Source organism: Tinamus guttatus, unplaced genomic scaffold (genome assembly GCF_059628265.1).
Source record: "Tinamus guttatus ecotype Peru unplaced genomic scaffold, ASM5962826v1 Tinamus_guttatus_pri_ptg000246l, whole genome shotgun sequence".
Classification (NCBI taxonomy): Eukaryota; Metazoa; Chordata; class Aves; order Tinamiformes; family Tinamidae; genus Tinamus; species Tinamus guttatus.
The window spans coordinates 101026-112189 of record NW_028288780.1 but is presented as its reverse complement, the minus strand read 5'-3'; the positions used below and the strand labels follow the sequence as shown (position 1 = coordinate 112189).

At 42.9% G+C, this 11164-nt stretch overlaps 1 protein-coding gene across 1 annotated transcript in view; it reads left to right on the top strand.

The window, feature by feature from the left end:
- The first annotated feature begins 851 nt into the window (after positions 1-851).
- Positions 852-11164, top strand: part of REEP3 (receptor accessory protein 3) — a 28546-nt gene continuing 18233 nt past the window's right edge. Inside the window, exon 1 of the mRNA XM_088526455.1 lies at positions 852-887. Coding sequence (XP_088382581.1) covers positions 856-887 — 32 coding nt within the window. The 5' untranslated portion in view covers positions 852-855. The remainder of the gene's footprint in view (positions 888-11164) is intronic.

The following is an 11164-nucleotide window of genomic DNA, read 5'->3' as shown; positions in this document are numbered from 1 at the left end:
TGCACAAATAAGATTCAGAGAGGGTGTACTCAGTGCTTTCTTCACAAATTAGTTGATTCTTTACAGTGGTCAAAGGAGAGGCTCAAGAAGCCAATATCATTATTTTTGTGACTCAAATGCCTGCATGTTAAGAATACTTTTTTTTTTTTTGCCCTTCACAATACTTTGCATCTTTCCCTTGCGAGCTTAAGAGTTTCAGTTATAGCCATAATGAAGAGTTTCAAACACTGCTTTCACCGCCCACTTCCCTGTGTAATTATTTCCCCTTCCTCCCATAATGATCTCTATCCCTTTGACTGCACCTGATACTTCTGAAGGGACTCAGGCAGGCCACCTGGCTTTCACCAATATGGCGGGCGAGGCTTTCGAGCTCCATCTTGTGCTGCCACTGCACAGGATAGGGATAAACCAGGTGATTACAAAGACAAAGCCTACTACTGTATGAGACAGAGGAAAAAAAAAGGAATTATCCTGTACCCACGCTACTTAAAAGACACTTGGAAGCACTGACGTCCTGCACAGATGGCGGCGCTGACCCTGCCGGCTCCATCGCAGCTCGGGCCAACGCGCGCGCTGCTCCCGGCGCCTCGAGACCAGCGAGAGCAGAAAATGGCGGTCAGCGGCCCCCACCTGAGCGGCGCACCCCGGCCCCCCGAACGTCACGTGCCAGCCCTCGCACCCCCACTACCCCCCCCCCCCCCCCGGGGCCCCATGGCGCATGCACCGCCGCCCTGAGCCAATCAGCGGGGAGAGGGCGTGTCCTGGCCCGCCGCGGGGCGGGCGGCGGAGCCATTTGGCGTCGCGCTCGCTGCGGGAAGGGGCCGCGCTTCCTGCGGGAGGGTCTGCGCCACCGGGATGGTCTCGTGGATGATCTCGCGGGCTGTCGTGTGAGTGCTGGGGCGAAGGGCTGCGCTCTCGGCCGGGGGTGCTGGGGCCTCCCTCCGCGCAGGGGCCCCTCCTCTGCGGCCGTTGGGGCAGCGCGGCCCGCGCGCAGGTGAGGCGCGGCGGGGCGGGTGGCGGGGGGTGCGGCCGCGCTGCGTCCCTGCTGCCATTGCTTTCCCCTTCGAAAAGTGGAAGCTGGGGGGAGCCGGGGCGGCCGCGGCGCCGTAGGGAGCGTGGGGCGCCTGGAAGCGGCGCGCGGGAGTGGGGGGCACCTGAGGAGCGCGGCCCGCGGGGCCTGCGCGCGCTGCGGGGCGGCCCGCGGGGCCCGCAGCGATGAGGCGAGCGGCTCCGGCGAGCCGGTTCAGCCAGCCGGCTGCGGCGCCTTGCTCGGCTTTTGTCTTCAGTAACAGAGCTCAGGTGGCTCGGAGAAGCCCGACGAGGGTCGCGTAGGAAGCTGGAGTGAATGGAGAGTGACAGTAAATGGAAACAACAAAATAAAAAGGCAGTGTTGTTGCATACGCTGGTATTTCCAAGTTGGCAAGCTTTATAGCCACAGCAGCAACTTTCTTAGGCACCAGGTGTCATCTTAAATGTCTGAGTTGTTTAGAGCCTGTTCTGTGCAGCCTTCAATCTCTTCAGTACTTAGCTGTTATTTTGTGAAATGAGTGGGGTATTTTGTGCTGCTCAATAGGAATGAGATTCTCTAATAAGTACTGAGTAATATGTGAGCAAATGATTCTTCTTGTTGCATAGCTCACTGCTCTTGGTGGCTGGAGTGCTTATTGGGTCCTTTCCTTGATTTGCCCAGTGCGAATTTTGCCAAGCTAATGAAATGAACCTGCTCACAAGGCAGTTGGGGGGCAGGGGGAAGCATGGGTGGCTGCAAAGTGTGTAGCAGGATAAACATGCCCTCTAACTGGTCTAGTTTATCTTTCCCTGAAAGCTGAATTTGTTGTTGTGACACCTTCTGCTTTGGTCAAACACATCCTCTTGCTGTGATCTTGTCACTTAGATGAGGTTCTTGCAGTCTCTGCCTTTCGCCCACCCTCCCTGAGACTTTATATGTAATTAAGACTTAAGAGTATCTTTGTCCTGGACTGGTTTGTAAAAACAAGGCTGTAGGAAAAACTACTGCGGGTGCAATTGGTTGGTAGGGGCTTTCCATGAACAATCCTTAGTACTAAAGGGAAGGTATAGGAAGACTTTTTGTATGTCAAATGTAACTGCTGTTTCTCCCTCTGCTACATAAAAGCAGGAACCAGGCAATTTTTATTTTAACAGCTTAAAATCTGTGTTGTCTCTAAGGGTGATATAGGCAATGGAATCTTTGTTGTTGTACCAGTAGTACAGCAGCTGGAGATAAGCAACTCGATTTTGCATGATCAGATCCTTGCTAGGTTAGTTGTTGCTCCATGGAATGAGCTGCTAAGGGCTGTGTTTGGGCTTTGAGGATTAAGTCCTCTATGGGCTGAACTGACAGCACAGACAATGAAGAGAATAACTATTCCCATCAACAGATTTATTGCAGGAGGCAATAAAGGAAAAACTATCCTGCAGCTTGGCTTTCTGCTTGCTGCTGATAGCTCATATGTTATTTTTTGTAGTTGGAAGCAAATATTTAATACTGTTGATAAAACTTTTCTACCTTCTTGTGTCCTCACTTTCCAGCTATGGGACTTGACTAATTTGCCAGGATTCTGTTCACCGGGAGGGTGACAGTGTTCAGGGTATCCAGAAGACAATTTGGAAGCTTGGAGAGACTAGTGTTTGACTGTGCTTGACAGGGAATATTCATGTTGAAAAGGAAGTTGAGAAAAGCGAGAGGCCTTGGTTTACATGGTCTTGAGTCGGTCTTCCGTGTGCTCTTTTCTTGGTATCCATTATATTACCTTCCTTAATTTGCTTCTCTGTTTTCCTTCCTGGTCGCTTCTCAGACATACTTGTTTCATTGACCTCGTTTTTGTCTTTTGCGTTATGTTGGGAAAGAGTATCCTATCTTTTTTCTTAACCCCATAGTAAGATGTAAATATTCCTGTTATGTAGTTGCTAAGACCTGATTTAGTTGCATAGTTTGTTGGTTGTGGGGTGGTGACTTTTTAATTAAAGTTATGATATGGCTCTCTCTGAGCACCATGGATATATGATATTTCCCACAGACAAGTCCCTAAGGCCCCATTTGGGATAGTCATTAGGAATATTTGTTGTCTTGATTGGTAACTGAAAGGGGACAGCAGTTCTACCTGTCACACAATCATCTTTTGCCTGACCCAGCCCTTTTTTTTTTTTTTTTTCCATTTCCTCCTCTTCTCCCTGATTCTTCCCAGGGCCAAAAGAGCAGCAAAATCCCCTTTTGTAGGTGTGTCAGTGCCCTGTGTTGGCTTCTTATGGAGGGTTTGTTCTGATGCTTAAACTTGTCCAAAGCAAAATGACTTTTGGTTCACTTTGAAAAGTTGACACTAATCAACTCAATTGAAATTAATTAGCCTAAAGCTTTAAGGAACTGGAGAACAAAGCTAGTAGAGAATATGATTTCTTAATTGTGTATGTGGGTTGCCTTAAAGAGCCATGTTCAGAGAATGGGGAGGGGTTAAAGCTTACTTTTAAGCATAATTGGCAAAACTTTTATTTTTTCCCTTTACCGTCTGAATGCCCTAACACTTGCACATCAAAACGCACGAGAATTCATAATAATCGCATATATTTTTGCTGTGGACATGCAGGAGCCTTGAAACATTCGGGTTTGGAATTGTTTCATTGTATTCATGGCCTGTTGGTATATTAAGTATTGTTACTTATTAAAACTAAAATATACTGCCCATTAGAGCAGTTCTCACAATTACTGCTGTTCTCTTTCCTCCCCTCTTCCTTTCCAAAACCAGCAAGAAGGTAGCAACCTGTTTGATTCTGACATCTTAGTGGTACAACTTGCCGAGTGGCCTGTCTTTAACGGTGGCAATAACTCTTAAATTTGTGGCTGCCAGTCCTGTTAACTTCTAATATAGCCTGTGACTGACTGTCTGCTTTGACTGCTTGTTGGTCTCATTTGTAGGGTCTGAGCAATTGTGTACACATCGTTTGCTGAGACAGTATATTTAATAGCAAACACACTGAGTACTTGTCAGTCACAGCCTGGTATGGATGAGATCAGACTATTCTCCTGTGCCAAGCAAAGATGTGAAGCATTCTAAATGCAAAGTAGATGGCCATTTTGTTCTTGCAATCTGTTAAAGCAGTCTGTCTGCTGTGATCTCTGTGTATGTATTTTTTTGTTTTGTTTTTCCCCCTTCTGCACTTAAAAATTGAAGCTTCCCCATCTGTGTTGCTTTGCAACACTCTCATACCTTTTCCTTTTGGTAAGGTCTCTTAGTCAGCAGTCTTTCCTGTTGGAAGGGAGAGTTGGAGCAGTCCCTAGGAGAACATGTTTGTCTTAGCTGCCAGACACTTTTATTTTTTTGCATGCATGCACTTCTAATGCTTTTCTCCTCTCCCTATCCAATAATAGTCTTGCCAGAAGCTAAGTACACAGAAATAAAAGCTTTGGCTGGGCAAGGATTGTTTGCAAGAAATGTGAGGTGATCTGAAGGTAGATAGTTGAATTAGACTTTCATAGCTTTTACTGCTTGAAATTTCCAGATATCTGTCTGCCCTCAGATGTGAGAGAGGCTGCACAGGTCATAGCTTCTGTGTCGGAAGGGTAATCTGGATGCTTTTAGGTGCTGAATGCCTTCTAGTATTCCCCCAGTCTTAAAAGTCTATGAATTACTGTGCACCTGTGGGAGAAAGAGGAGTTGCTGTCAGTGTGAGTGACAGAGGTGGAGACACGTGCTAAAAATGTCAGTTTCCCCATAGAATAGAAGACTGTCACTGTATCAGTCATCCTTGACAGCTTGTCCTTAAGCAGACTTGAGAACAGGGAAGGGTAGTCCTGCCCTACATCCATGCCTTATCCTCTGCTTGCTCACTGGGTCCAAATGTTGCATGGCCATAGGGTTGTTCTGTGAACGTGGCTGCAAACCAGCATGCTTGGAAGAAGTTAGTGTTAGTGGGCTGAATGAACCAGCTCATGCTTCTGTCATGTAGTTGCGAGATGCTTTGTAAGTGGGGGGGTGAGATCCAAAAGTTGCAGGAAGAAAAGTAGTCTGAGAAGTGTATTTTTAGCAGCTAATTGCCAAAGTGGTTAAAACTTGCTCTGTGTTGTGCAGCTTATTTTCTTGTATAGTGACTCTAGTTCCAGTAATGGTGGCGCAGCTATTCTAGCTGCACCCACAGCTTGTTAGATGTTCTAACACAAACCTAGGAGTATGAATATCTTGTGTTGTCTTGTCTTGTGAAGGTGTTGCAAAGAACTTTGAATTATTGAGCAATGAAATCAAAGTACTTTGCTCCACAGTTCAGCTTTTTAGTTTGGTAATAGCTATGTAGAGCAAAAGCTGGTTGTTCCTTACGCTGGATCTTACAGTTTTAGAGAAATGTTTCTGCCTGCCCGGCACACCTTTCCTTCATGCAGTGTTTGCTGTGCAATCTAGCTGCCCTTTTCTCCTCTGCCTTTGTGGGTTTCTGTAGTGTGCGAGTGTGTGTGGTCAGTGTTTGCAGCCCATGGTGTGCTGGTGGAGTACAGCTTGTGTGAAACAGATGGAGCACAACTAGAGGCAGGCTGTAGCCACTGACATTCCTGCTTAATGATTTTGGCTTGTACTAGACTGCAAAACGTGCTGAAATCCACATCTGTGTCCTATGTCTTTTAGATAAAGAAATAGCATGAGCTGCGTGGTCTGGCGCAAAGGTACATTCCTAATTAAAACAGTCTCCACTCTGGTGTGTTCCACAAACCAATGTCTGTGTGGTCAAAGCATATTTTTAGGCACTCAAGCATTTCTGCAGTCTAGAAAGACTTATCTTCCTTGGTCATCTTGTATGTAGAGTTAGCTCCTGGCATGTTCATATAAGGGCATCCCTGGAGAAGGTTCTGCGCCAAACTCTGATTTAATGGGAGAAAGGAAAGGCTGGGTGGAAATCTTTGGCTCGGTGCTTTTAATCCTTGTCCTTGGTAGCAAATTGTTCAAGAAATGCACGTAAAGCATGTCTGGGCAAACAAATGCATTCTAGTTTTCCATGTGTAAAAAAAAAAAAAAAAAAAAAAAAAAAAAAAAAAAACTTTCTCTAAGTTTTTTGAACCTTTCCCTTTTAATTTAAACTCATCACTGCTTTTAAAATTTTCATTATATGAAACCATTCTGCTTCAGACTGTCAGTTTTGAGAGGAAAATACATGAACATATTACAGATAAAGACAGTATGATCTCTGTGTGTGTTTTTTTGTTTTCTTCAAATTTTGAAGACCAGCCCCATTAGGTTGTAATAACTTACTACTGGGCAAATCGGGTTAGATGTGTTCGAATGTAGGTACAAAAGATTTATTGCCAGTTTTGCACCCGGGCTGGCTTGCTGTGATAAGACAGAATAGCTGGCTGATGATGTGTGTTGGGACAGAGGGGTAAAATACCCTGTAGTGGTTAACTTTGTAGTGAGCCTTTTGTCAGCTGGCACAATTACCCTCTCATTCACTTTATTGCCAATAACATTTTATAGATCATCTGCAAGCATCACCATGGAAGTGAGTTTAATTAGATGCTTTTTTCCCCAGTGTTAGTAACACTTGAAATATTGCTCCCATACCCTTAAGACAGTTGGAGCTTACAGCTGAGGTTGAAAGCTGAAACTGTTCAATTTATTTTAAAGGCTTTTAACCTAGAGTTTAGATGCAAGGATTCACAAAGCAGAGGAGTTTTTCCTGAGCTGGAGATCTGGCACAATGCTTTGCTTTAGCTAATAAAGCTGTTGGAACTTGCACAACTGGAAAGGAGAAACAGAAAGCAATTTGTTCTTGTGTTTTCTAAGCACTGTCATTATTTTCTCCCCCCTTCTGTAACTCATCCATCAAAGCCAGAGAAAGAAGAATGAGCCGAATGGTCACTAACTTAGAGATCTCTTTACTAGTTTTTGGTGATAACTGTAAATTTAACTGTGTTTCTGAGAGATTATTTCTTTGGTTTGGTGTGTTGTTGGATTTTTCGATTGTGTGTGTTTTTTTTTGTTTGTTTGTTTTTTTGGGGGGGAGGGGGGCCTCTGCTTGTTCTTTTTTCTGAACTAGGACTAGGTCTATTGCAGAGCACATGTTTTTCCTTATGTCAAAAGTGTTACTCAGTTTAAGCATGTTAGACTGTTTTAGAAGCCCTGGAAATGCTGAGCTATTTACATATGAGCAGATTAAAGGTCACTTGGAAGACAGTCTATCTGCAGAAACGAAGTATGTATATTTTAGATGATTCCTTTAGCAGTTAATGTGATATTAGTTTGTCATAGATGCAATAAAAGCAGTATTGGTTTTACTGTGCTACATATACAAATGTCTTTTTCTTGATTAAAAGTAAATGTTTAATGCTTAAGACAAACTCACAATTTGTGTTTGTGAATAGACGGTAATGTGAAGTCAGTCCAACATTAAACTTTCATCACATTTGGGAAAAGGTGCTTCTGAAAAAACACTTTCTCCTTATCTTCTGGATTCTTAGCTTGTTGTATTGTTAATCAAGTGGAACTTGTATTGGTTAATTGACTTCCTTCAAAAATGAACCTTTGGATGGTTAGTGTTGTATGCAATATCAGCGATTAAGAACAAGGCCCATCCTTCAAACTACTTAAAACAGTGGTGTTTTAGGAAAATTAATGGTCGTGGTTGGGAAAGGAGTGAATGAAGGTAGTGGGGTTTTTCTGTGTGTGTGGTGTGTGTTGCGGTGTTTTTTTTTTTTTTTTTTTTTTTTTTTTTTTTCCCCCCCCTCCTTCCTCCATGATATTCCTCATATTAAGGTTAAATAACTAATGCAACTGCACAAGGGAGGCCGGTAGAGATTCTACTTGCTGTTTGTTGTCCTTGTCTTTTAGCTTATAGTGTGTTCACAGGGCTCCTTTAAGCACAGGTTATAATTGAGAAAATGTGTGTATCTTGGAATGGAAGGTCCAGATGTTGTCTTAGTGGTGTCTGTTAAATAGAGACCTCATGGAAGAAACCTTTGCTTGCACTTTGAGGAAGTTTGGTTTTTGAATGCTCTATGAGTTTGAAATACTAGTTTTGGTAACAATATGCCTAATGGAGTGGCTGGAAACCTGGGCAACTCCTACTGCTGCTGTTGTAGCATTTTTCTTGGGAAAGGCAGGACCTTGAGGCTGGGCTGTGACAGCATCCGTAGGGTCTACGGCTTATGACTGAAGCAGGAGCTTTCTGGGCCTTCAGGGTATGAATTGCACTACTGCCTTTAAAGTCAGTCAGGTTCATGTTTCATGGATTGTGTGGCCTCTAGACATATTACATGCTATATTTAGGAAAAAAAATCCATAGAGATAAATGTGTGGCTGCATGCAGAGTGTGGTTTGTCTTTCATTTAAAAGAAGCCTGGAATAAAATATGGTTTTCCTTGGAACAAGTAGAAGCAGTCCTTCCTTGGGACCACTCCTGGTTTAAATGTTATTTTTCTGTAGTCAGCTATTTGGATGTTGATATTGCTACTAAAGTGTTAAAAGAGAATAGGTTTTGTTTACAGCAGTGTGTTCACTGTATTTGGTGTTCTGGGGTGCTAGACTGCATCTAGATTTGTAAGTGGCAGAGGCCAGGATGGGGAAGCTGCTGCAGTAGCCAGCTGAAAACTGAAAAAAATGTGAATTAACATGACTGTGGTTCAACTTGAGAGAGCATAAACTTTTTTCTCTTAAGAAAAACTCTGCAAGTTTAGTAACACAGAACTAGTATACACAGATCAAACTTTGGATGTGTCTAGTAGCTTGTTCCTTATGCAGCTCATCAGATGAAAGAAAATATGCTTCAGTGCTTAACTGCAGCTATCTTCCTCCCACCTGATGTAGTTAGACTTTGGGAATCTGTATTTTGTGGTTGTGTGATAAATAAGAGTTCCCATGGTGACTTCCATAGCTTGATCTTGGAGATAATATAACTTAAGGGAAGTAAGCCCAAGGTAGTACTAAAAACAAAAAAGCTGACCTTGGATTCTCTCAGATGACAAAATTAGATTCTCGGCAATGAGAGATTGTTTCTGCTTTAAAATACAGAGTTATCTTGCTTTGGGACTTAGATATGTTGTGTTGGGCAATTTTAAATGTCAAGGAGAATCACTGTAATGAGAATGTAGGTTTTTTTCCTCCTTTTACAGGTATTTAGTGGTGGTTTTTGTTTGTTTCTGTCAATTTCGGACCTTGAATCACTTGCAGTAGCAGTGTTCGGCTATGCTCTCCTACTGCGGTTCCAGTGTTGCACTGGCAATTCCTGCAAATGTATTTGTTATCCTTTTATATTAGCATTGGCTCTTCAAAAATATTTCTTCTTTGCTTGTTTCAAAACATGGAACAGAGAAAGCTTTGAAAAGTGGTCATTGACTTTAATTAGTTGAGGTTATTGTAATGAGCAAATCTGCAGTGTGCTATTTAGACCAAAATAGAAGGTGTTTGCAAGGTGTCTTCTGGATTCTTGTACAGTGTCCTTGATAGGAAGAATATTTCAGTCTCATGTAGTAATTAAGACTTAATTGTAGGGCTCTTAATTATTTTGAGGACAGTGGAAACAGCTAATGGCAGTAAGAGGGTAAATGAGAGAGCCAGTTGTTTTTGTCTTTAATTTACCAGGATCAAGAAACTAAATATCAAGTGCACATGTAATTTTAAACCTTATGACAAAATGAAGTGCCTCATTCTTGAGTTTGTAATGTTCCTATTAATATTGTTTAGCACTTTGTCTGTATTAAATCAGTAATGGCTTTTAGGATCTTGGCAGAAGTATCCTAACCTGACAGGATTACATTGCTCATGGAAACTTTGATTGGATTGGAGAAACTGCAAGAATACTAAGTCTAAAGACCTTCAAAAACAGGAGGTTCATGAATGTTTCTCCAGCAGCCTTTCCTTTTTTTTTTTTTTTTTTAATATAAAACTTTCTAAACCATATTCTCATGAAATAAAGCTCATGCTATAGAACATCTGTGATACTAACAGTGATATTCAAATTAGCTCTCATTCTAGGTTAAGTAGTTGTAGTCTTAACTGTTTTTAGCCACCTGCTCCGTAGAGGGTCAGAGCTAAATAGAACTGGAAAGTATCTGCTGAAAACCTTAAGATAAGGAGATTTGTTCAGTAATTGGCGAGCTGATGTCTTGACTTGTTCTTGTTCTTGATGTCTTGTTCTTTTTCATGCTGAAGTGTTACAGGTACCTTCCTGTTCCAGTTCCTTTGTATGGTTGCTTAGAAGTTATGAGATCACCCAGTGCGGGAATCATCTGGTGACTATTTTCTATGTCATTGTTCGTGTTGGCAAGTAAACAGGAAATGGTACAGGGATGTTCAGGGTGCTATTATAGTAGTTGGACACGTAGACCTGCTTGTCGAAATAAAGCAAGCAATAAGCATGCAGAAACGTGGCTGACACTTCTGTTGACGATTACTATGCTCACTGTGTTTTCTGCTTCATTTTCAGTACTCATTTCTTGAATTTTCCTTGATGTTGAGTTTGCTAGTCTTTTTGAATGTATTTTGAACATGATAGAGCTGCTTTATTAATATTTTGATCTCATATAATGGTGTCTTTAGAGTTACACCCTCTGTTAAAGTACATCTAAGTTATCCAAGAAAACAAGACATGTTTGGTCAGTTGGTCCTGGACACCAGTGTTAGGCTGCTCTGGAAAGGGAGTCTATGCCACACTTCCCTTTGTGCGGGTTCCTTGGCAGTCTGTGTGGGTCAAGGCTGGCGCTGGCCCTGGCGCCTTGGGAAAGCTCTAGGACTGGCACAAGGGGCCTGCCTAGGCAGGCTGCCCTCCTGCGCTGCTCCAGGGAGACTGCCATGCGGTAACATCCCTCGGGCACTTCCCTTCCAAGGCAGGGGTGCGTGACTAGAGGCACGTTGTTGCACAGGGTGTACTTATAGGTCATGCCCTGGGAGCTTTGAGCATAAGAGTGAGCTAATTCAGCCTAGAATAGGATAGGGTACCTCTCTGTATCACTGTTAAGACCCCTCTCCAATCTTTATTACCTACCAACCTTTGTTACCTGAGGGTTTCTAGCAGCAAGTAGAAGGCATAATGGGTAACTTGGAAACTACTACAGAAGTTGCCTATGATTTCAACTATTCTGGAGTGTGTGGAAAAAGGGAGTTCTTGAGATGCATATATTGGTGTGTTTTGACTGAGGTGGTGCCAGCAGATCAGTGCTCCTTAGAATTTGAAA